Source organism: Polyodon spathula, chromosome 2 (assembly GCF_017654505.1).
Source record: "Polyodon spathula isolate WHYD16114869_AA chromosome 2, ASM1765450v1, whole genome shotgun sequence".
NCBI classification, from domain to species: domain Eukaryota; kingdom Metazoa; phylum Chordata; class Actinopteri; order Acipenseriformes; family Polyodontidae; genus Polyodon; species Polyodon spathula.
In genome coordinates this window covers 45,301,226-45,328,346 of record NC_054535.1, presented here as the reverse complement: position 1 = coordinate 45,328,346, position 27,121 = coordinate 45,301,226, and the positions used below count along the sequence as shown (strand labels likewise).

Genomic DNA, 27,121 nt, shown 5'->3' with positions numbered 1-27,121 from the left:
TAACAGAAAAGGTAGTGAAAGCCTTTTTGAGTGTTTTGTGTGAAACTGTTTTTGTTGTGTTTTTTTTTTCATCCGGTAAACAGCTTAGCTGTCCAGCTTATTAGTGTATTTTCCAGTGTGTGTCAGTTAGCACTCCTAAGAGCTAGGTTTTTGTTTTGTTTTTATTATTTAAAAAAATAGAGCATCTGTGCTTTAAAAACCTCCATCCCTGTGTCTGGATCTATATTTGAAAGGCGAAATGAACCTGAGCCGCAAGGCTCATTTACAGTATATATAATCGGAGTGATTTTGGCCCATTCTTCTTGGCAGATTTGCTCCAGGTTGTTCAGGTTGGTTGGACGACGCTTGTGGACCGCAATTTTCAAATGCCACAGATTCTCAATGGGACTGAAATCAAGACTTTGACTGAGCCACTGTAGGACATTCACCTTTTTGTTCTTGAGCCACTCCAATGTTGCTTTGGCCTTGTGCTTGGGATCATTCTCCTGCTGAAAGGTGAATTTCCTCCCAAGCTTCAGTTTTTTAGCAGACTGAAGCAGATTCTCTTGCAGTACTTTCCTGTATTTTGCTCCATCCATTCTTCCGTCAATTGTAACAAGATGCCCAGTCCCTGCTGATAAGAAGCATCCCCACAGCATGATGCTGCCACCACCATACTTCACTGTAGGGATGGTGTGTCTTGAGGCATTGGCAGTGTTAGGTTTGCGCCACACGTAGCGCTTTGAGTTTTGGCCAAAAAGCTCTATCTTGGTCTCATCTGACCACAAAACCTTTTCCCACATCGCAGCTGGGTCACTCTTATGTTTTCTGGCAAACTCCAGACGTGCTTTCAGATGGTACTTTTTGAGTAACGGCTTCTTTCTTGCCACCCTCCCATACAGGCCAGTGTTATGCAGAGCTCTTGATATGGTTGACTGGTGCACCATTACTCCACTCCCAGACACTGAACTCTGTAGCTTCTTCAAAGTGATTGTTGGCCTCTCTTTGGCTTCCCTCACAAGTCTCCTCCTTGTTTCAGCGCAGAGTTTTGAGGGACGGCCTGTTCTTGGGAGTGCATGGGTGGTGTGATGCAGCTGCCACTTCCTGATTATTGATCCAACTGTGCTCACTGGGATATCCAAACACTTGGATATTATTTTGTACCCTTTCCCTGATCTATGCATTTGTATTACTTTATCTCTAACTTCTGTAGAATGCTCTTTGGTCTTCATTTTCCTTCAGATTCATAGCCTTACAAATGATCCTTCAACAGTGGGGTTTTTATCCAGAAAATGTGACAGCAACTTTAATGGTTCACAGGTGGAGGCCAACGGTAAGGTAATTGTGTCCTCGTTATGGCAATTTCTTTCATCGGTGCAAACTGGGAGCTTCAACAGCACAGGGGTTGAATACTTATGCAAGCAAGATATTTCAGTTTTTTATTTTTCTTAAAAATATTTCCCAACATAAAACCAATGTCACCTTACAATAATTGATTCTGAGTGTCAGTGTTTAAAAATAAAATATCAAACAGAATGAAATTTCAATGTATCATTTGTAATTCGGTAATATGAGAGAATTGGTCAGGGGTCTGAATACTTTTGCAAGCCACTGTATATATATATTTATAGATGCAGTCCCATGCTCAACCTGTTCCATGAACTTTGTTTCGCTAGACTAATCTTATGGTGTGACTTCAACATAAAAAAGTGTATGATCAACTAAGACTAGCCACATTTACAGCACAGGCTTCAGGGAATTGTATTTTACACTACATTTAAGGACGAAGCCATTGAAATGGATGCATTTGGGAAGTATGTTGCATTGGAGGCGATACTCAAACAGTACATTACAAAAAGGGCACACAGTTTAGTGTGAGGGGAAAAAGACTACTGCATGCCAGCGAGCATTGAGCACCCATGCCTCTGCTTCGAGGGGCACATGGATGTTCAGAGCAGACAGTACCCTGCTTACCTGAGAAGAGAAGCCAAAGATCTCCCCTCATGTTCTCCGGAATGCCTTTCAGTACAAGCTCTTTGGTCTTCTCTGTCCGGTACATGCACACTCCCTGGCCATACTCTGCAAAATGATTTTTCCAGGCCTGTTCTTTCAAAAACTCTTTTGCCTATGACAGCAAATACATGAAGATTAATAAGCAGTTTTCTGCACACAGCAACATTCCAGCACAATCACAGCTGATTAAAATGAAAGATTATTTTCATAACATTCTCCTACAGTACTTAGGTCAACTAATACTAGCACAGCTTTCCACTGTGAGCACTACGAGACAACATTTATCAATGGTCTGGATTTAAATGTATGGTTGCATTGATTATTCAGATACATGCAATACCCAAACTCTATTATAAGTGCACTAGAAGAATAAAATAAAGACTTTAGCTATGAATCCCTTATACCGTATCTGCCATGTAACAATAATGTGCATTTTAATATATTCTGTAATTTCATGTTTAGGAATATATTATGTATGAGACACAAATTGTAGACCAAACTTGATCCACAATCTACTTACGTTTGTTACAAACAGGGATTAACTCCTTTAAAATGCAAATAATACACAACCAGAGCTGTTATGATACTTACCGCATATTCAGCGATTACTTCAAATATTTTGTTATTTAGTATTTATATTTATAGTTCTCCAAAAACAAGACATTCTTTCCTTTGCAATGTTTAAATTACACTCCAGTTACATTTCATGTATAGAAATTCTTAAGGCTGGTCTAACTGTTAATTCGGAATGATTACTGATTACAATTAATCATAACAATACAGTTTACAGGGTTGACCCTTATAAAAATTGACCATGGTAAATCTGTGCAGTAATATTGCCTTGTTTACAATATGCACTTACTGCTTTGCTATAGTTGGTGAAAGCATGGTAGACTACAGGCAAGCATGGTACATTAAACTTGTCTATCTTGGTACACTGCTGCAATAATTTATTTTAAGGGGAGAGCAAGCAGGAAATGAATGCTGTGACAAAGACCATGCTTACAGGGTGGGAAAAGGAGAACAAATGACACGGCCAGTTGGTCAGTTCCTCATCCGCCATGTTCCTTTTTCTGACCCGGCCTGGATGGTCTTGTGGATTTGGCTCAATAACAGCCTTCAAAACTGATAGCGAGATACTGATACACTATCAACCACCAGATACCGCACAAAGCTTGCAGTGATCCTAATACAATGCTATGATACCTCTCACTTCCTTTTGTCAAGTGTGTGCAACTCAGTGCAGTAGTCAGTGCAGTGTGCCAGGATTGTAAGATGAGGCCACTAACTGTAATCATGGGGAAAATGAACCACGGTCCAGGGAGGTGAACTGAAACCCCTCGGCAATCATGTCATGTTTTTTAAGTTTTGCATTTGAGTATCTGTGTTTACCTTTGTCTGTGTGTACAGCATGTGAGTGTTGGGGGTTGGGGAGCTGACATTATCAAGAGGTTAAACTGTTTTAATTCCCGAGATTTTGAAAGACACTTGCTAACACGTTTGTCTCAAACTTTCTTTAGTTTCACTCTTAATTTAAGTGTTGAACATATCTAATGTACTTCAGCTATAACATTAGACAGGATTTGCCAGGAACTGACACATTACCACAGCGAAAACGTGTAGAACATTATGCACACGCCGAATAGAGTGTGATTTGTGTAATAGAGTGTGACATGTGTAAAATGTATTTATTCATTTATTTTACCAATTTGGGGTTAAATTCTTCAGGTGATTTTCTGCGGTACATTGTCATCAGTGCCTGCGTGGCTGTTGGGACGCTGTTGTCGTTCAGGTTGAACTGGCGCTCCCCATCAGTCTCTAAGCCCAGACTCCGCTGAGGGCTGGAGGAAAGGAGGCTACTCTGCCTTGAATACACCTACAGCACAAGACAATCATCTGTCAATGCAGCTATGCTCTGGTAGGCTTTGCTATCAAAGAAACGGGAAAGACATCTGGCAAAGGAGCAGGCTGGAGTAGGGGTTGAGATATCTGATGCTCTGTGGCACAAATACTAAAAGTCAGGGGGTTTACTTTTAGAAAATGCTCTGACTAAATTAACACTTTGGGAAGATTATTAAAGCAGTTCAATTATTTATTTTTTGGGTAATTTTTTTTTCTTTTAATACATTTTTCATTTTCACTTATTACTTCAGTCTTTTATTAACGCTTGATTTTTGAAAGGAGAAAATCAATTCTTTCTTCCTTGTAAAATATGCCCCCATGAACCTTATGAAAGAAAAAAATACCAGATTTCGTAACCATTTCCACTACGGACTGCTCGGTGCGGCAGCATTACAGCACACATAACAAAACCAGTACCTTATTTATAGAATGCTCTGTATTGAAGCCAGATGTTGCAATAGCAGGCTGATTTTTTAAGGGGATAAGAAAGTGTATGATTGTGGATACCTCATCATCTGAACTGTTGTAGCTCCCGGTGAGGTCTCTCTCAAAACAGATCTTCGAGGTGGTTTGTTGCAGGAAATCGGAAATCCTCTGGACAAGGAAATCCCGGTCTTTGAGGTTGGCGAAGAGGAATGTCATTCTGTTTTTGGTGCTGATGGACAAAGGACTGGGTAACACATTTGAACTGTCAGCCTTCTCCACTATTGTCACCTGGAGAAAAAGAGCAAAGGCAATCACACTCTGCAAAGAAAGCAAATCTACAGTGCAGCAGCTACCGTAGAAGGGGTCCTAGCAGTATAAAAGTCCTCTTTTATCTCAAACTCCTTTTTTTATTCTGAGGCAATAACAAAAATAGTGTAGCCTCCAAGCATGCACTTTTAAACAAATCCCTTTGTCCTGACAAAAGAAAATTTCTGTAGGAGCTCTGTATTTTGAGCAGTCCAGTCAATAATTGCACAATCCTGATATAAACTACAGAATGAGCAGGGCCTGTTTTTCTAAGTAGATATTCTGTCACTAATGGCCAATGGCACAGTGACATATTAGATTCCTGGTAACAGCTTCAGAAACAAAACCAAAAAAATATGTAAGGCTCAAACAGTGTAGGAAAAACTGTTTAAACTTTCATATTTCCTTGTGGGTTTTAAACTACAAATTATTTAACAAGACCTAGCTGTTTGTGATATTTGTTATTTACCAAGATATTCAGTATCGGCGCAGAGGTAAAGCAGACAATTGCCCATTCCTACTCCTTAAATTCTAAAATACTGCTCACATGTTGGAATAACATCACCGCTGCTGCTCTTGTCACACAGCTTGTTTATAAAAATCTTTTCATATATCAGCAGAGGGGATTAGTTTGTCCCAAAAGATGTTGCGGATTGAATACACACCTCTCTGAGTGGAATGATGAGGCTGCACAGGGTCTCCTCTTTGCTAGTGAAGCAGATGTAATTAGTCGAGACAAACATCTGGCCCAGAATGTGCATTTTGTTGAAGGGGGTCCAAAGGGTGCAGCCTGTGTGTCCGTCGAGCTTCTCGTCTTTGGGCAGTCGGAACAAGGCCCTGTACCGCTCACTCTTGGCTCTTGCATCAAGGTCCCTGTAGAAACAAGGCAATGAGATCAGTAAACGATAAAACAATCCAACCGGTAATCCAGACTAGGGAGAGCACACCTTTCATTCACTGTAGGTCCCAAATTACTGTATTTCAGTCACTGTATGCATTCTATTCTTTACCACCATCAAATTTGCCTACATTAAACTGTACTGTTGGAGTGGATCAGTAATGTAGACTAGTGTCCGACAAAGAGTGAAGCACTAAGAGTTGGCAAAAACAAGCTTAGCACCCCACTCTCAGTGTAAGGCCCTGGAAATATCACATAAGTACCAGTAGTTATTCAATATTTATTAGGAGGAGCAGGTATACAGTATTCTGTCCTCAGCAATATGGCACACCGTATCCAGTTGGCCACTGTCACATGACCCTGCTGCCTAGTTTCCACGGTTACCCACCTTTTGAGTATAGACACCTTCTTGGGGGATTTCTTCAGTTTAGGCAGAGACCTGTCCTGTTCAAAGCCTTCGTTGTCAAGCAACTGCCTCATAGCGATGTTGGCCAGCTGCTCCATCAATTTGAACGTCTCGTTAATGTTGAGGAAGACAGAGAATATGTGGTCACTGGACCTGGTGCTGACTTTAATGATTTCAGGGAGGAGCAGGGTGGCATTTTTCTCCAGTTGCGTGACGTCTGCCCATCGGATCACTAATTTTGCTAAAACACAAACAGACAAACAATCAGAACTTTTCTGGAACTTTCCAGTATTATTCCTGTGTCACATATGTTTCAATTGATTATAAAACTACATTTAAAAGGAGTAATGACATGTTTTAAATACATTTTAAAAAAGTTTCTTATTGTTTTAACTTTAATTACGGAAATGCATATGTATTTTTTTGAAAAGTACCAGTCCTTGGATTTGAAATGTTTAAACCACTGCTATCTGGTACCTAATGTTAATGTCATAACCAAGTTTCATAAAAAAAGTAATAAGTATCTTTCTATAACTAAATCTAAAAGTTTGACCAGGGTGTGTTCCCCCCCTTGCAGGAGAACACTACATCAGCTGTTAACAGCTGAATGATGAAAACAGTATAGTGGTATGTTGTTTAGGCCTGCAAATCATTAGGAATTTTATTTTAGCCAATGTGCACAATTTTCTCTATCACATTACCCTAGTTTTTCAACATAGAGAACAGCTGCACATGTTTTAAAGACCCATGTGCTGAAAACATATATCAACAAGCAGCACAAGTATTCAATCCAGGGAGTAGGAGGGGGTCAGGTTACCTTCTTTCCCCAGCAGGAAGGAGTAGAAGCTCAGGTGGTTGATGCTGAGGTAGACCCAGCCCTGCCGCGGCACCTTGCCCTTCCAGTAGCTGCATGAGTAGTAGTTGACCAGCTTCTCCTCCTCTGGCATCCCAAACAGCTTGCAGAACTTAGCAATGGCTTCCTTGAACTTGTCAGTGTCATCATCCTCCTTGATGTCATGGTTCTTATTGTACTCCGCTATGATACCCTGCAGAGAGAAAAACATTAGGAGTCAAACAAATGCAATACAGCTGGGTTTTAGGTTTTCATTGTGCTGCTTATTTTCCAGTATTGCAAATCCCTTCTTTTTAACCCCTTACACTTCCAACACTTTCTAGATCACTTTCTAATATCCTGTCCTCCACTTTTTTGATAACATGCAAGTGCATCGGGTTCTCAGATTGTCGGACAGTAGGAATGAAACTTCATGAAGGGTTAAAATAGATTTCCTCATTTAAAGAACTTTGGGAGGTGAAATTACCTTGAATGCAGTGCACTCTTAATGGAAGCGTGTGCTTTATATTTTTGCTAATTTCTATGACAAAGTTATTAGCCATTGAAAACCATATTGACTTCAAAAGGATCAAATGATTTATAAAATAATATTTATAATTTTCACAAATCTTAACTACTAGAATTAGAAATATCAGACTAAGGTGTTGTCTGACATCGAGGATGTAATCCCATCCTACACTCACCTTGGCTGTTTAACTGCACTGCACCTAGCAAGCAACTTACAGACATGTGGGAGGGTTAATATACCTGAACTTTTCCTTTAACAAATGTGGTGATGTCATTCTCATTCTCAAAGATAGACAGAGTCTGCAGTAGGTTCTGTTCCAGCCATTCCCAGTGTTCTGTAATCTCCTTCCGAGAGCCGCCTGGGACGAAACAAAAAAGACCATTTAGGATTCCTTTTGTAACTAATTTCTGACTATCAATACGTAATTTATTCAAGTGTCAGGACGAGGCTTATAGCTTAAGACTGTACAGTAGTTACTGCTTCCATCCAGCTGGCCTACATATACTGTATAGCACGTGGCGTAAGTGGCGGCAGGTATAGAATAAAACCGAGATGTGTCGTGTTTGAACTACACAATGACACATCTAACATGGAGCTTATTATAAATGCATGGCTATTATTGCATATTTAGCAGTATAACTGCATTGTATATTTACACGACTGGATTAGTGCTGTTGCAGTTAATAAATCAATGTCTACCTGTGCTCCCATTTGCTGAAACAACCTTAAAATGTTGCAAAAACTAAATTCAGGTCAACTACTTCATGCCTTTTCTAAATTATTAGGAAGTGCAAGTACTGGTACATGAAATATACCAAAGGCTAAGCTTGTGTTTTTAAGAATGCTACAGTGAAAGCTATGTGAAAAAGTTGTAAATGTGGCTAGTGTACCCCATTTGTTCCACTGCAGACCAAGGGAAAAACACATCGATCCAAAATCTAAAAAGATCAGACAGGTGCATTTCAAATCTCTAATTGAACTCTAATGGACCAATTTCAAAGAATGCATTAAACTAGAGAAATCCATACACCCCAGGATGACTTACTAACATTATCAGAGCTCTAGGCTCCCAGCCCAACAGCAAATTAACATGCATTTAGCTATATTGGCGGCTATGTCTTTGTTCCTGCACAGCAGAGAACTCTTCATGTGGCAAAGTTCCATGGCAAGGAATGATGACAGTGCTGGCTGTCTGCTAAAGGGTTTCTTTTTTTTTTTTTTTAAACATCCAGTGTCTTAAAATGCCCTCGTACTGTACAGCGCATAATGCTCTTTATACTGTGTGTTGTGATACCGACAGACTGCTACGCACTGTGAAAGGAGGAGACAGAAATAACATTGATTTTTAATCTTATGTGCTTTTATTCAAAATGCTCATCTCCTGGTTTCATTCTTCAGAAAAGCACTCAATTGAATTCTGAGTACATAACGACTTCAACTTCACAGAGGACTCATAATGAAATGGGCATCCATAAATGTGCAGGGAAGCGATACATAAATTTATTTAAATAGAGCATTAGTGTTGGAGGAAGTTTTTTAAATAAATGTCCTTGCTCTTGCATTGAAACTGCAATTCTATACCACAGCATAACACATATGGAAATCCATCTTTGCTCATTGTAGATGGAAAGCCAGTCTTTTACAGTATACAGGAAGATGTCTGTGATTTAGAGATATTCTTTTCTCTATCTTTGGGGTGTGACAGTTTGGCATCAGTGGTGACGTCAGAGCAGAAGAAAACACACAGCGCTGTGAGTGATATGGTAAATGCGCTTGCTTGCGCTGGTTTATTGTAAAATAAAAGGGGTGAACAAAACAAACAAAACACAGGACACGGCACTGGTAGCCAAAACAAAGAGATGAAACAAAACAGACTAACACAAAACAAACAGTGGACTACAGACAAACACGGTGAGTCAAAACAGTTCTAGTTAAGTTATTTTACTTTGTTTACTCTCCTTCTCCATACCCGTTCTCCACTCAATGAACAAACAACCCAGAGTGAGTGAAAACATGCAGCTTTTATGCAGCTGTACCGAGACTCGATTGCTAATCAATCATTCAACTGGAGTCTCAGTACAGCTGCATGTGAATTTTAATTTGCTGTGCAATACAAATACAAATATACATTTTAAACACTCATGAGCACAACCCTTCTTATATCCCGTACCAACTACAATACACCAACATTAACATACCACACACAACATATAACACAGAAATACACCCAGGGGCGGGGCAACATTGCCACAGGGGTGTTATAAGAAAAATGCATTTTTGTACATTCACAAAATGTTCACGTATTGTTTTGGAATAATCTTGTGATATGAGGAATGAAAGGCTCGTCTTTAATAATTAACAGATACTGTACCTAGGCCTTGCATTTAACACCCATGACATTGTACACCTGCAAGATACTAGCTCACCACAGCCCATGACCTGCTTCCATCTTTCACTATGCACACCAAAGCAAATGCAAGGAACATGCTAGGATCAAGGAAGATGTGCAAGGGCAAGTTTAAAGCAATGACTATACAAGCATGATATAAGGACAAGGACTGATTCTATGTATACCTTGCACAAAAAATACATATGTTATAATTGGATGCTGAAAGAAAAATATGACTGCAAGGATTATGCATGTTTTATGCAAGGCATGCATTAATTTCTCTCTTATCCTATGATATTTGCATAGTTCTTGCTTTAAACTCGCATTTTACGGTCTTATAGGTCTTGCTTTTTCCTAGCATAATCATTGAATTGTATTGGTATTGGTAGTATTGAGTCCAAAGCGTTTTTCAATACAACCCAGTGATTCTGATGGGGGTATGGATATAACAAGTTTATATGCAACTGGCTCACAGTGACAAACTGTAGGACAAGAGGACATTGTAAATGGTTTTATTTTTGGCTTAAAACAGAACAGTCTATACAGTGTTATGTTTTACTTTGCAATTATGTCACAGTAAATGTGTGATTCAGTACAATCTGAGTTAATTAGGGAGACAGCTGTTGACTTTTTCTGTAAATGTCTAGGAGTAGGCTCAACTCCTAGCTGATGGAAGCGTCGTCAGTTGAACTATGAATACAGATTAAATTGAGATTGATTTTATGAACTCGGTTCCAGTGGCAAATTAAAATTGTCATTTATAAATAAAGCTTTAATTTCTTCTTTTTATTTATTTTTTAAATAGCTGAGTGACAAAAGTGAAACCATAAAAACAATAACACATGCAAGCAGTTACATAAATGACCAGAATATGACACTCCTTACCGCAGGCAATTGTCCAGTATATAAGGGAGTCAGGGGTTTGGTAAAGGATTCTGTAGGGAGCAACTCTGGCACTGGAGTCCAAGACGACATCAAGGGTTCCCACCAGCAACCCTGCAGAGAAAAACACACAATACAGGGCTCTGTTCAGAACTGGGAGGGAAAAATCATTCTTCAAAAATACAAACTCATTATTGTAATCACTGGTTACCATGTCATTCACCCTAGCCAAGCCAACAAGAAAAAAATAGAAAAGCTTTTTGTCATTCTCTGGGCTTTTATGTCTAGCCCATAATAACAATCTCTACTGACTGACACATAATCCCCTTATACACTCCTTACAGCAATAATGAACCACAGTTTCAGTATTATTAGAAGTGATTAACCATCTGAAAAAATAATTGAAAAAATGTACTTTCCACTACAGGGTGTTTTTCCCAGCAATATTAAATCTGAAAAAAATAAATAAATAAATAAAATGAGGAATAAACCATGTTATAGAAATTAACAAAAATATAAAGCACAGGCTTCCATTAAGAATGCACTGCATTCAAGGTAATCTCACCTCCCAAAGTTATTTAATGGGGGGAATCTATTTTGACCCTTCATGAAGCCCTCGCATGTTATCAAAAAAGGAGGGAACAGGATATTAGGAAGTGATCTAGAAAGTGCTGTAGGGGTAAAGGTTTTTAAAAAAGAAGAGATTTGCGATAAACCACACTTAATGCTATGTTTGAATCAGTCCTTTTAGAAAATTCCACTGTAAATGGTTGTTCAGTTTTGGTATAGGCTTACCTTGGTTACTCTTTCATTTATATTTTTTTAAAGAATTCATCTCAGATGATTGCTCCTGACTTCATGTGCTCAGTCTTGAGGTCAAAAATCTTCTGCTTACAGAACTGCTGTACAGATAGTTTGGTTTGCTGTTGTCCCTTTCTCTTTAAATTGCACCATGCTTTGGCCACTTATCATTGCTGGCATGTAGTGTCAGTGAACAAAAAAAAATCTTTGAGGTCAAGGTGTTTTGTGGGCACTGCATACAATACTTCCTTTTAGACACACCCGCACTGTTTCAGGAAACATGTTACCTTATACATTATTTAAATTAATAAAAACGGGGACATAAAAGCCCTGGTTTAGAAGAACAAAAAAACCCTCTCCTTCTTTATTTTATTTATTTAAAATGTACACGTACACACCAAGAGAACCTCATTAAGTTATCACACCCAGCTTGTTTCTTTAATCAGTGACTGCATTTACTCAAGAAAGGAATTGTGAATGAAATGTTTAAATGTCCCCAGTGAAGCTGCCTTTCGAAAGTCAAGCAGTGACTGATTTCAGAATTCAGGAGCTTTGTACATAAAAGATGTCCGGCCCATGTTTGTTCTCATAAAAATAATATCTGTTAGTATTTCCTTAATTTCAAAGTTTACATGCGCTGGTTCACTCATTAAGCATTATTGATACTGGCTGGGCTTGATGAATCTTCATTAACCTTTTGCTGCCCAGTGTCCAATATATTTGACATTGAGAAAATAGGTATTAGGTATGGGAACATACTCAGGGCAGTAAAGGGTTCAAATTAGCCTGGAGTCTAGCATATAACAAATCCAAAAAGAACAGAGAGCCTGGCTGGTCAGTTCAAACATGTTTAACATTTACACTTACATCCATGTAGTAAGACTGTAGTCCTGTAGAGAAACATCATTGATACATACAATAAACAGAAGATACTGTCACATTCTCCATGCAATTTCAAATCTGATTTCATATTTTGCACACTGGTTCCTTTAATATGTTTTTTGTTTGTTTTTTTATTTCAGGTTGAAGTTGTATTTTAACAAGGGTTTTGTGATGGCTGAACATATTGTAATTGGTTCTCTTCAAGTAGTGAGGCGCTGTACAGTAAGCTGTGTGGTTGTAGCAGCTTGGTTAGGGTGTCCTTAAAGTCCTCACTGTATATGCACAGTAGGTAGTTAATCGTTAAAATATCAGACACAAATGCAGCACAAAGACGGTACTGTTGATGTTAGATTTTAAACAACTGCAGTCCTTGTCTAGGCGGCGTTGCTTGCTGTACTCTAGCTGATGAGTCATCACAGCACTATTCCTGAATTAGACTGGGAATTAAGAAACAGCCCTGCCTGGCAGTTTTTATGTGATCGCTCATAACATGAACTGTCAGCATTGCCTACTGCAGCTTAAATCCATGTGCCTGATTAATTTCTTCAAAGTGAAATGTTTACTTGCCAGACAACGGGGAAAGAAAAAAAAACAAAAAAAACTTATGGGTGTTCCCACAGGCACCCTTCCCCCACTATTGATCCATGGTCATGAAGATGCCACACTGGAGGAGTCCTCTGTTTTTCAACAGGACATCTAGAACATGTTGTGGGGACCCTCTCAAGCCACTGGAAATGTGCATGGTAATTTGGCAGTTTCACCATGATGGAAATTAAGTTTATAAATGTGTGATAAGAGCTACTGTCAAGGTAATAGTGTGTTACTCTCAACACAACCCCAAAGAGCTGCAGAACAATGCTCTGACAGGATTATTTGAGATGTATTTCTAAATGCTAGCATCACCCCCCCCCCCCCCCCCCCCCATTTTTAACAATGTTATTAAAAGTAAACCTGCAGAATAAATGCCTCATAAAGAACAGTTCATGGCGGGAAGGAAAGTATCCGATGGTGAATAAGAAAACTTTGTTTTTGTTTGTTTTGTTTTGTTTTTTTTTTTATTTAGTAGTCGCCAACTTAGAATATTCAATTATTATTTAATCTCGGCTCACCGCCACTGACTCGGGAGCGGCAAAGACAAACACACGCTGTACCCTGAAGTGTGTGCCGTCAGCCGACCGCGTTTTTTCATACTGCAGACTCACCATGCAGCCACCTCTGAGCTACAGCATCGAAGGACAACACAGCTCCGGGCAGCTTACAGGCAATCCTGCAGGCACCCGTCCAGACAACAGAGGTCGCTGGCCAACCTATCAGTGCTGTCAGTCATACTGTTTGTCTGCAAAATCCAAGTTCCTGCTTCAGCAATACAATACAATCAATCAAGACCCTCTGTGTTTTTGCATTTGTTCTTTTGATGTGCAATGAGAATGCATGCAGTTTTTTTTTTCCTGTTTCCTGCCAATTTACAGTAATCCAATTGACTGAATCAGGTTTAAACCTGCAGTCTTTACACAAAGAGGCTTTTTGTTGAAAGTGTGAAAAAAAAGAAGAAAAAAAACACAGTGAAAAGGTCTTTACAGCCAGATGGCCTATGAACAATTCTACTCTAACCCTAAAGCAACAATTTATAAATAGGCCTACTAGTTTTCTTCAATCATGTAGAATACAGGCCATCCTCGACGCTTCGATTTACGACTCACGGCACTTAAAACTCTTTTGCATTATTACCCTGCTTCGACTTTACGACATCGATACGGCATTTAGACGGCGAGACCTGAGCCAAGGCTGACGTGGGCATGCTCGGTGTCTGAACCGCAGTACCAGCCGTGGTCGCCCTGACTTAGTCTAGCGGGGTTTTTTTTCGCATTTAACTTTTTTTAAAAACTAATTTATTTTCCCTTAACAAGGGCTGATAAGAGCAATGGACTCAAAACATAACCTAAGCTGTGAACTCTGTCACATGATGAGGTGCTTAACTTCAGACGATCGTATTTCCTGCTAGGAGTACCACACACACGCACTGAATACGTCATTGGAAAGCCCAGTTTAACCTTTTAAACAAGCTAGGTAAGTGTCTTGCGCGTAACCACCGGGCTAAGTGTAAAGATTAAAATAAATATTTGCATGAGTACAATATAATGGGTCATTTTTGTAAAACTATATTATCTGCCTGAAGAGTCGGGAACGTAACCCCAGTTTATAACATTGTTCCTATGGGAAAACGTGCTTCGACTTACAACACGACTTTCAGGAACCAAATGTGTCATAAGTGCGAGGACTGCCTGTACTTCCAAAAAAACGTGTGAATATTCATACAGATTTTTTTTTTTTTTTTAATGTTTTGAGAAAAAAATGAACGTGTTCTTTCATTATCATTTTCAAATCCTTCCACAAATTCCCGTTCTACATTCTACCAACTTTCATTCCTTTTTTTCTTGTTCTTGTTTTTTTACATTGTTTTGTTGTAAAATTAATTCTTAGAATTGTTTTGGTGTGTGACGAACACCAAATTTTATATATATTTTTTTACATGGCAGCTTGTCACTATGTAACTGTATTTTTTGTAGAATATTTACTAATACAGCTGGTGGAAATATAGCTTTGGGGAATGAATGTAAACACTCCAGGCTTTCAATAAGATAGGACACCCACCCCTTGTTATCGCAGTCCTGGAGGTGGCTCCCTATTTTTTCAGTCTTAACTGCCCATGCCTTAGCTGCAATATATAGGTACATAGGCAATTTCACTTAGAATTACTGTTCGTTTTATTTCGCATTGCACATCACAAACAAAAAATATACAAAACAATTAAAAACAAAAGCATTAATATCGTACTGTTATCATATACAAACGCATTGCACAACAGAAAGCAAATTGAATATCTACTTGCTGAAGCGATGTTCACGTGTGGCAGCAATACACTAGCAAAAGTCACAGGGCAGTGACGCCTGCGCCCTAGCAACAAGCCTGTTGGGAATAGATTCTTTCAATGCAACGGGTTTGTGCATTTGAGAAAGGAGAGGAAGACTTTTTAAATTAATTGGAGACTTAAGCTGAGGAGAAGCAATTACCCTCCGCAGTGCGAATTAAAACGGTGTGCTGCTTTTTATACGGAAAATGAGAAAAAGCGGGTTGCGCAGAGGATTTATATTGAACCCTAACACCCCTTATAAAACTAGGGAATGGTTGAACCTTTGTTGTTAGCCTGTTTGTTTTTATGTTGGTCTCGATGCCTTCACGGGTCTACCTGGAAAAAGGCAAAATTGTCACGCAACACTCGGGTCTGATTTTGTTTACTCAGTAACAGACAAACTGTCGATTACTGTTAAAGAGAGATGGCCGTTGTACTCTTTGTTGCCGGTGGTACTAAAAAATGATTGTTTATAATTCCTGCTGCATGGATTGGCTTTCCCCAGTAGCACATGACATAGTTGCAGAGCGAAGCAGCAAACACGTGACACACAACGAGGGCGTTCCTTTCATTCTTAAAAGTCGAAGTAAAGGATTTGTTTAGAAGGACGTGAAAGAAAAACTTTTAAAAAATCCATCAACAAAAGCTCACAGAAAAATGCAAGGCTGCGGTGTGGGAATCATTTTGTTGTTATTGTGGATAAAGGAGGAAAACAAGTTGGTGTGGCAAAATGTATTGATTGCGGGAGCCTGGGTCGATTTGATTAAATTAAAACAGGAACTTCGAGTCTTTTAGAACATAAAAAGGGTTGCACTAAAGCAAAGACATCAAACCATGTTCCTATTGCCTCATTTAAAATCGTCAGATCAGGTACAGTGCCTACAAAATTAAATGACTCAATAAAAGACAAAATGCCTTAAAATCTGTGCAAAAGACTTACGACCATATATAATGTTGAAAGCCACTTTTTTCGAGAACTTGCGAATGTTAAACCCACATTTTCCGAGGTGAACACATTAAAATGCGAGTGCATTTCAATAGTACATTTAGTATTTGTTGTTTTTTTCAAAACAGAAATGTTTTACTTTAATTGCAATTGCCCCTTTGCTGACTGTATATAGTTGTGTTCATAAATAGTACCTTTAGTATTGTTATTTATTTTGCAACACACATTTTACATCTCAATTCCATTTGCTCGTGTTAAATTTGTAATAAAATCACGCATTTACGAGATCGTACTTAAGTTCATTTGATTTTCAGATAATGTATACAGTGGCTCTCAAAAGTATCTCCCCCCACTGATCAACACAAAAAAAGTCCATAATGTCAAAGTGAAAAATAAAATCAACAAATTGTTCTAAATTAAATTACAAATATAAAACAGAAAATAACTGATGAACACACGCAACATAATCAACCCGACCAGACCACAAACCGACAATTATTTACCCAACCCGACCCCATGTAAAATTATTATTAGGCCAGGATCTGACCCTGCCCGAAAAAACAGTGGGACGCATATCCTTTCCCCAGCTTAATATATACACTGACTGACTAGATATAGTACTTAAGCATTTTTTTCCCCCAGTTAACCTGGAAATCTGGCTGAACTACAGAGTGTTTAAAACTAAAGACAGATTAATATCATCTGAAAATCAAATGAACTGAAGTATGATCTCGTAAATGCGTGATTTTATTAAACTTAACACAACTGACATTAAAGTGAAACGTAACATTTAAAAATTTTTAAATGTACTATAGAAGTACACAACACAATACTACAGTTCCAACAATGTCTACTCTAAAAGCTCAATTTTACTTTTTCAAACTAAGTATTAAAGCTGTAAATTAAACACTTGCCTTTTAATGAGCTCTCCTGCATTAACTTTTACATGTGCAGGTGCTATGTCAACAAGTCACTGCTCAAGTTCTCAAAGACTGGCTGTCAAACATTCTATATGGTCGTAAATCTTTTTCACAGATTTTAAGACATTTACCTTTTACTGAGTCCTTATTTTGTAGGCACTCTACCTGATCTGGCGATTAATGAGGTAATAGCAGTCTGGATTGATGCCTTTGCTTTAGTGCATCCCTTGTATGTTTCAAGACTTTAAGTTCCTGTTTTAATTGAATCAAATAGATGCAGGCTCCCGCAATCAATACATTTTGCCACATCAACTTGTTTTCCTTCTTTGTCCACAATAACAACAAAATGATTCCCACACGGCAGGCTTGTATTTTTGTGTCATATTTTGTTAATGGAATTAGTTTTTCTTAAGATTTAGGATATAATAACAATAATTTTACATTGGGTCAAGTAAACAATTGTAGGGTCAGGTTGATTGACTTGCATCCCTCTAGTCTCTCACTATATCGTGACCCTCGATATATAGCGGGTTTATGGACCCCGACACCCGCGATATATTCAGCGTGTGGTGTAGTTTGCAGAAGTATAAACTGGCAGTGAAGCCCTTGTGAAGGCTGATTAGGTCACACAGGCAAGGAAACCAAATTATCTAGAGTATTACAGGGGGGACAGAGTTGGGATCATTATGCAACCACCCACATGCTTTCACTTCAGCTGTGGACTTTCCAAAGCAATACCCTCCTTGTTTTAATCACAGATACACAAGATGATGAATGAGTCTTTGACCTCATACAAGCCCTTTTGAATATCAGAAGAGGAAGCTTTATCACAAACTAAAAGAAACAAGGAGCTCAGATTTCAAATGTCTTCCTGTCAGAGTCCTAGGGTTTAGTAATAGCATGCATATAGACTTGAGCTGAAATGTAGTGCCATTCTTGGGGTTTTGCTTATTTTAATACTTTATTCCTCACACTTTAAAAACACTGTTATTATTTGCCTTAATTAAAACACACACTAACTCAGGAGGGGGGGACATATTTTGTCAAGTTTGATATAATTTCATGATTATTTCTAGTTTAAGCCAAAAGCATTCAAAATCGTATATGTGTTTTCTTGTTTCATTGCGGGACACAATTCATTATTCAGTTAATCTCTTTCCCAGTGATTTCAGAGTTATTAAGTAGAGTAGGAGATAACTGACATTTATTTTTTTGTGTCAAGCAGTAACAGGAATATGCACTCTGTTTTAAAAAGACTGCCTCATATCTTAAACTAAAAAACACACATTTTGTCAGCTACTAACAATTTACATATTTTTAATCTTAAAAACAAACAGTGTTGTACAGTTCTTCTAGGCAAATTTATTATAATTAAAATAAATAAATTACAGTTACAATCAATAATATGGCCAGGGTGTGATATTTTAGGATAACATACTATGGATAAGAGGAGGGTAGCAGAATGTCCAAAATCTCAAAGGCATAGACTCCAAACCTTTCAGAACTAAATAATTACACATTCATAATTAACAAAAACTTATAGGCTAGTCTTAATATTTCTATTTCACTTAAAATCTGATAAGAGATTTGATTAGCTGTGCAAAAAACAGCTAAGAAGAGGGTTTGAGGCAGCAGCTGATGCTGACGTGAGAATGTTCCTGTCAGCTCCCAAAAAATGACAGCTAGAAGAAATCCTGCAGGTCCTGACCAAACCCTTTGTTGTGTGCACGCGCAACTATTCTGAAGCTCTGGATTAGAGTAACCAAATCTCTTTTCAATCAACGTACAGCCAGCGCGCTACTCAAGCTTTCTAATTTGCATCTCACATTACATACCTCTGATTGCAGGATTACAGTCAATCTCACTTTTAAAGTTAAGGACTAGATCTCTAACAAGCAAATACTACGAGAACCCCTTAAACACAATGACCCTTGAGACAGTACACCATTTTGATTACGTTTTTTTTGCAATGGTGATTGCCAGTTGTTAATGGATAAGTGTACAGCCCCTCCATGACTTCTCCCCTGGGACCAGCCCTCTACCCACATGCCACAGGGCATTACATTACAGTACATTCAACGAACTCATGCATTCTCACAAAAGCAAGATGAGTGAGAAGTAATTATCACTGTCTGCTTTAAAAGAACTTCAGGGTGGTGCATCCACTACGCCAATATTCATAAAACACAGAGTCTGTTGCACAGCAGGCAGACTAGAAGTAAGTGTGTCCCCTTAGTGCCCTGCAAGAGATTTACATAATGATGACTTCATCCCCTGCACACTCTCCACGGGTTCCTTCCATTAAAACGGAAGCAGTGAAACCTTGCACTGCAAAATTCACAGTGGAGAGTACAGTACACTTCATTAAGAAGATATGGCACAACAAAGACGAATTACATTCCCTATCTCTGCCACTGCAACAGAAAATGTGTCTTGGACTGTACTTGGTATTAGGGAGCAAAAATGTGAGAAGTGAATGCTACATTACAGAACATGCATTCATAGTGTACAGCCTTGTGTGTTTACTTCCTTAAATTCAGTCCTGTTTCAGATGGTGGGAAGAGTCTCATAACGGGAAACATCATTTCAGAAACCAAAGCCAGCCGGGAACAGGAATAGTGATCTCTCAACATCCAGATACTGTATTGCCTCCACAATACATCAAAACATACCACTGACTATTCCTATTGCACAGCAGTCTGATATTCCAAGTGAAGTAATTCACAGCCAAAGCTATCAAATCATAGTAACAATTGCTTATTTTGTGTTCTGCTTATAACGAGAACAGAAGTGCCAGTTTAATGGCATTAAGGGGCAAACGGGAGCCATGAACATGATATTTATAACCTGTTCCATTAAAGCCCCTTTCATCCTGGCATGCTCTACCCGGGTCATGACCTGGTGTCATGCGGGTCGGCTACGTGATTTCACACTGCTTTTTGAAGAAGCAGGGTCGATCTGGGTGACGGAAGCAAGTAAATGCCTGTACGCAATGCCCCAGAAGCAGCTTGTTACAAACACTTCCATCCAAGCTTCTCTGGTTTAAATCTTTGGCCCAAATGTTTATTAATCCCTGCTGCAATCTGGCTCACGGTGTGTCTCAATCAATAAAAAATATGGCTAAACACAATAGACAGAAATGTTGCTTATGGAAGTGAAACTTTCACATCTGTTTGTTACTTTGCCAGGTTACGAACACCCAACGTGTATTTTGTCTCGTTCGACCCGGGTCAAAGCATGTTGACCAACATCCTGAGGTGGGTCGCAGCCGATATGGGTGAACCCTGGTACGTGGTTTCACACTACGTGGGATTGTGACCCGGGTAGCCAGAACCGGGTCGGGACCCGGTTAGGAGCACCAGTGCGAAAGGGACTTAAGTTATAGTAAGCTAAATGCTCATTTACATAACAGATTTACTGTATGACTAAGTTACTATATAACCTAATAATAGACTGTATTAAACTAACGTGAGGTAACAGTTGTAAAAATGTAATAGAAAAACCAAACAACAAACAGTACAGTCACATGTAGTTCATGTTTATGCAGGGCTGTGTTTTCAGACTGCATGTTGTTCACAGTGCCCCCTGTATAAACACAGACTGTGACATTGCTTAGAAAAATAAACAAATAAATACATTAAAAAATGTTGGCATTTAGATTTTGGAACGCTTGCTAACTACTGTATTTAAGCTTTGTCTCTCCTTCAAACATTTTGGTGTAGCAAAATACTGGGAATAATGTATATAATGACCGTGTAAAACAAGAAAAATGAAAATACGGGATGCCTCTGTATGCTAGATAGTGTTATATTTGTATTGCATACAGTTTTAAGGAATATTTAATTACTGTTGAGATGGTGGCTTAAAGGCTAAGACTGAATGAGACAACGAGCCATGTAACTCCTGTGTGCATCACTTATGTTCTCAGGGAACATGAAATATTAATGTGTGATGTATTCTTAACTCACCAGCGAGCCCTCCTCCTCCCCCTTCTCCGTGTCCCTTTCTCCTCTGCAGTATGAAGTAGGGATTGGCTCTCTCGGTGATCCAGAGAGCATTGGCCAACAGCACTTCGTCTGGATTAACCCACATCTTCACACAGGTATTTTATATTACGAACACATTAAATCCAAAAACGAAAACATCCGATCCGTCAAAAACTGAGTCCAGATTATGCCCGTAACGACGGCGGTACAAAAGACAGGTGATGGTGATGAAGGTGAATATAGACGTGATACACAGTCAAAGACGAATCAAACATCACCTTGGTATTGTTATTGTTAAAATGACAAAGCACATTTGACAGCACCGAGCGCAAGATAAATACCCAATAGCGACCAAATTATTTAAAAAATGAAACACATTTCTAAAAACAATATCTTAAACAGCTCCAAATACGTTAAATCTCAGCACGAAATGTATTTTTCTTTAAGGCGAGTTATTTTTATACACTTGATTCAGTCATTCACTGCAAATTTCACATGTCCTGTGAAACTAAAATTCTAACGAGCAACATATTCTATCATACAAACCCGACTGAACAGACATACAAAAAAAATAAAATAACAAAAAATAAATAATAATATCTGGATTCAATGGCTCAGCCTTTGTTGCCGATTCTGTTCCGTGTACTCACTGGCATGAGCCTGCAGCCAAAATAGTGGATTATTGTATCGTCTATGATGGCAGCACTCGATCACGAGTTTGGACTGCACTGTAGTATATAAACAAAATAAAGCTTAAACCGAGATGCTTTTATTTTAACTCGCCCTCCATCTTTCTCCTACTAATTCAGCAACCCCCCACCAAACGACACTTTCCACAAGCAAACACAAACAATAATAAAAGCTCTCTTCGCTGCACAACCTCACACTCCACAGCGCCGCACTGCCTTGTGCAGTATCAACAAAGTGCGCGTCAGGGGGCGGCCGCACGTTTGCAAACGTGACTGATTTTTTCTGCTCAATGTAATTTCAAGAACAGAGAAGCCGTTTATGTTAACGTAATATACGCTTTACGTTTTTAGTTTTTATTTTCCGAGAAAAAAAAAAAAAGTTTGGTTGGGTTTTATTTTTCAGTGTCCAGTCACAGTTCACACGAAATTTCGGCTTATACATAAACTAATATTAAATATATTTGCATATTAAATAAATTTTAAATTAATATTTAATAGACATGCAATTGATATTAAATTTACGTTCAATTATTCCTCGCTGCTTTCCATTAACATTTAAGTCAGATTAACTGTATTGTCAGTAAGGGCATGTAAACTGAGGAAATTATTACACATTTTCAAGGGTAACAAAACGTAATATAAATAGACGTGAACATTTAGCAATAAACCAGCTATTGCATATGTATTAAATATTAATTTAACATTAATTTAATATGCAATTGCATATCTGTTTATTATTATTAATTATCATAGACAGTGCCATAGTTTCCGATTATGTGAAACTACGATTATGGAACAATTGTAGTTGCAGTTAACTTATTTACATACATGTATAGCAGTTGAATTACCTGTGCTTGTTGTATACTTGTAGTTTTTCCTTGGACTTAAGTTGTCAATATTTTGTAATTGCCACTAAATGGGTATGTACCGTATTAATTTACTGGGAAGCTACAGGAAAACAGAAATAATAATCTGACGTTTGGGGTGCATAATAATTGCAGTAATAATAAGCAGTTGAAAAATTACCCGTAAAGTCCAAGGGTGGCGTTTATATTATTATTATTATTATTATTATTATTATTATTAGTCTGAGATTGGTTTTGAGTAGAAAAGGTAAACTAAAAAATACAAATGCAATCACTGGGTCTTCCCCTCATTTATAAATACATCCCGTGACAAACGAAAGACGGTGTTTTGTCACGCTGAATAACAGCAGATGGACATAGGGAATAATGGATCTGCTAGTTACATTAGGGTTTAGGGGTTATTGATTGGGTATCAATTTACAAGTGAACTCAATCTAGTGTTTAAACTTCAACTTGCTACTAGAAATGTTATATAACCTTATACTTTCAAATGGAAGATTAAAAAGCTGAAACCTGAAATACTTACGCATAGTTTGTGTTAACTCAGTTTTTCATACTTCTTCATTAAGCCTTGGTTATAGAAGTATAGAAAAGTTACATGACTATAAAAGCATTTTATTCATAAATTTAAAAAAATAAAAACGGGCTTTAAGTAATTGTGAATTCGGCCTTGTGTTACCTAATTTCCTGGTCTTATATGCATAAATCTTATAACAGACTGACAATAGACACTAAATATTTGGTGGAATTAAACTTTTATTGACTGTTTCCAATATAGGAGTATGGTACTAAGTAAACTAGTTGAACATTTTGGCACAAGTTTTGCCTATATCAATCTGTTAGCATGGGGGCAGAGGGCTCAGTTTATTTTATGTTTCATAATATTATTTAACCCCAGTTAACAGTTCATTGTTTTGTGACTAGGACCACAATGTTCATTATGCAATAGCTTAAAAGACATGCCTTTTTTTCTTCTTTTTTTTTTTTTTAAAAGGATTTTAGACTATTCTCTATTCCTACCCCATTTTTGCTAGTGGGAAATTAGCATGGACATTATCTTGGCATCAAAGCATCAGTAGCATCTCATTATGGAATTGATCCAACAAAACGTACATAACATTGAAAGAAGCATCAGTCCCTTCCTTAAAATTCCAAATATTTCCATAGCATCCTCTCAACAAGCTTCATACAAAAGTCACGTCACCCCTTCTATGGGGGTGTGCTTTTTCATCTTTAGAACTAATTGAACACATTTCATGCTGCAGTAAAAAAAAAAAAAATACAAAAGTTGAATTCATGAAAAGAAAAAAAAGTTCTCCAAAAAAATATAGTAGCTATAATTGACATGCTGTCTTTTTTTACTTCTGTATTGTAAGACAGATAACGAAAGAGTACATTCAAACAACTTCAACTGCATGGGTGGTGGATTTTACCATCTCAAAATATTCCTCACAGACTGGACACTTTATTGGAAACCCCCTCCCCCCCACAAAAAGTACACAAATTATGACATACTGTTAAGCAACGGAATGACCAAAAGTGACTGCATAATATATACAATTTAGAAACAAGTTATTTTACACTGTGCGCTTTCTCCATGTGGAAAAAAACATGAACTTGAAACACTAGTGTTTCTGAGCATGTCAGTTACAGCTGTTAGGTAGCTGACTGTATATCCAGTAGAGGCAAGGTCTGCAAGGCTCAGGTATGATTATTTTAATGAGCATCTGTATCTGATACTGCAGTGGCAACTGGGAAATTATGGAAACTCTCGATTGGTCTATGCAGGACTGGAGGCAGTGGTACGATAAACTCATCCTAGGGTATCCTCTGCAGCTGCTGTCTACCCTCCTCGGACACCCGCTTCTCATACAAGGACAGTATGTACTGTATATACAGTTGTTTTTTTTTATTAATAACCCCAAAATGTTTTTGAATAAATAAAAATGCTGTTGATCGTTGGCTAATGTTGACAACGAGGGCTCCAAAAAAAAAAAAAAATTCACAAACACAAATGGAAAAATAATTGAAATATTTACAGCTGGAACTGAGCAGTAGGTTTTGTTTTCTAAAACTTAAAAGCTGATCAAATATGTGCAAAGAATTGGGGGGGGGGGTCAGTAAGACATTTTTGTAGTTTCTTTGTTGAACAACATACAACAAAAAAATTATTTATGATTCAAACTTAAACTTCGTTTGCATGTTGTGAAAAGTACAGTATTTTTGACATTATTTGAGAATCTAGTTAGAATACAAGCACTCACTTTAAAAAAAAAAAAAAAAAAAAAAAAAAAAAAAAAAAAGATTAATTCAATATTCTTTTTTTTAAATCTGAAGAATTTTGACTTGGCACACCTAATAACCTACATCACCCATACTTTAGTTTGTGCATTAACGTCTAACACTTTTCTCCTTCTCAAGCCACACAATATCTACAGTACAAGCGACAGAAACGAGTACCTGTTTATGTATTGTTGTTAATGTACAACATCTCTGTGTGTCACCTCATACTTAGGTACCCTGTTTGAGAAAGAAACGAGAATAACCAGATATAATGTATTAAAGGAGGTTAACATAGAAATCTTACTTTCTTTTGCTGCACCTTGCCACTAGCAATCATGATCTCCTAACTGATGGCCCAAGCTCATTTACATTATACTGGGTTGTATATTAGAATAGTTATATGAGAATTGTATTGTATATGAGAATAAGCATTTGTCAATGAAATGATTGTCGTCTGACTGAAGAGAAAGGCAGAGCCAGTTGTTCTCGCTGATTCTTCAAGCTTATGGGACGCCTGTGTATCTTCAATGACTGCTCTTGACTGAACTTGCAAATACATTAGAAATTAGGGTTCAACTAGTAGTACCAGTTGGCTGCTTCAATAATGTAACCTGTCAGGAGACATATTGAGGATTTAGAAGTGATATACTTTATGAATACAGACTTGACAGGTACCGTCATACATGCAACAGGTTGTTGTTGTTATTATTATTATTATTATTATTAATACTAATAATAATACTACTACTAATAATAATAATAATAATAATTTGTTATCATGGCCTACAATGAATAACTTGCTAATATACTGTTACCAAATGCAAACAATCATTCAAATCACAACAAAACATTCACAGTATTTACAGTTAAATTAGGTTTGCATAAGCATTCCCCTGGGATGCAGAAATATTAAAGATGGACCTTTGAATTGTTTAAGAAAATGCAGACCGCCATCTGTTGGAGAGAAAGGATACTGCAGGCACTGTAAGTGCTCACTGTCATGAGATTGGCTCTGGCTGTTTACCTGAGATGACCAGGATTTGTGGCTAGTAGAAATGTATAAATCACTCATAACAATCTATTACAGTTATGTATTTGTCAAAATTCCAGTACTTATCTTGTATACAGGTGTCATCCTGTAGAACATACAGCATAATTCTAAAGTTTTTTAAAAAGTTTATTTGTAACTTTTATAATTAATACATTGTGTGTAGGGTGGCACTTACTATTAAAGACGTAATTTCACACGGTTTTAAACAAACAGTCAGAATCACTCAGATTTTCAGCTCTTATGGCAATAAATGCTCAAGTACAATAAGAGACTCTACACACAATACAACCTTTTATTAAACCATTAGAATCAAACAAGCATCCCAACTGGCTAATACACATGAACGAAAATAGTGCTGTTGTCCAAACAGTCTACAGTCGATCTGTCAGTAGTGCCCTATGATTCCACCCAGTGGACCAGCCTTAAAGTGAGACAAATTAAAACAATGGTGGGTACATTATACATGTGTTGTGCCAAAAAGGATTTAGTGCAGGTGTAGTGTTAGAAAGTGGTACACGTACCAAAATATGTAACTTCAGCAAGTGGTACTTTGTCTGATTTTGGTACATGAGCAATCAATTGTGATCTGATGGGTGTTTCGCCAATGTGAAAAGGAGGTACATTTTTCACTTTCTAATGAGTGTTCTACAGCTATGCATCAGTGGTACCTGCTTATTTAACCCTTTCAGGACCAAGCATTTTCAGTGGGATACTCCCCCAGGACCAGGCATTTTTTGACTGTATTTGATTGTCTTCCTATAAAAATGTATTAAAAATTACATTTTGGAAATGGTGTGCTTTTTTCAGAACACTGAGGAACATTATAAAGTAATTCAGAAACCACACAAACTCTTCACTTTTATTTATTTTATATTATATATATATATATATATATATATATATATATATATATATATATAGTACTGTGCAAAAGTTTTAGGCAGGTGTGAAAAAATGCTGTAAAGTAAGAATGCTTTCAAAAATAGACATGTTCATAGTTTGTATTTATCAATTAACAAAATGCAAAGTGAGTGAAAAGAAGAAAAATATAAATCAAATCTATATTTGGCATGACCACCCTTTGCCTTGCATCAATTCTTCTAGGTACACTTGCACAAAGTCAGGGATTTTGTAGGCATATAGTCAGGTATATGATTAAACAATTATACCAAACAGGTGCTAATGATCATCAGTTTAATATGTAGGTTGAAACACAATCATTAA

At 37.6% G+C, this 27,121-nt stretch overlaps 1 protein-coding gene across 1 annotated transcript in view; it reads right to left on the bottom strand.

Annotated features, from left to right (window-relative positions):
• The window catches only part of tbc1d9 (TBC1 domain family, member 9 (with GRAM domain)), a 35,695-nt gene extending 13,772 nt beyond the window's left edge, over positions 1–21,923 (bottom strand). Inside the window, exons 1-9 of the mRNA XM_041223131.1 lie at positions 20,991–21,923; positions 10,566–10,676; positions 7,531–7,649; positions 6,748–6,976; positions 5,913–6,171; positions 5,292–5,499; positions 4,402–4,608; positions 3,698–3,868; positions 1,954–2,104 (exon numbers count right to left, since the gene is read on the bottom strand). Of these exons, the coding sequence (XP_041079065.1) occupies positions 1,954–2,104; positions 3,698–3,868; positions 4,402–4,608; positions 5,292–5,499; positions 5,913–6,171; positions 6,748–6,976; positions 7,531–7,649; positions 10,566–10,676; positions 20,991–21,114 (1,579 nt within the window). The 5' untranslated portion in view covers positions 21,115–21,923. The remainder of the gene's footprint in view (positions 1–1,953; positions 2,105–3,697; positions 3,869–4,401; positions 4,609–5,291; positions 5,500–5,912; positions 6,172–6,747; positions 6,977–7,530; positions 7,650–10,565; positions 10,677–20,990) is intronic.
• Positions 21,924–27,121: the final 5,198 nt, after the last annotated feature.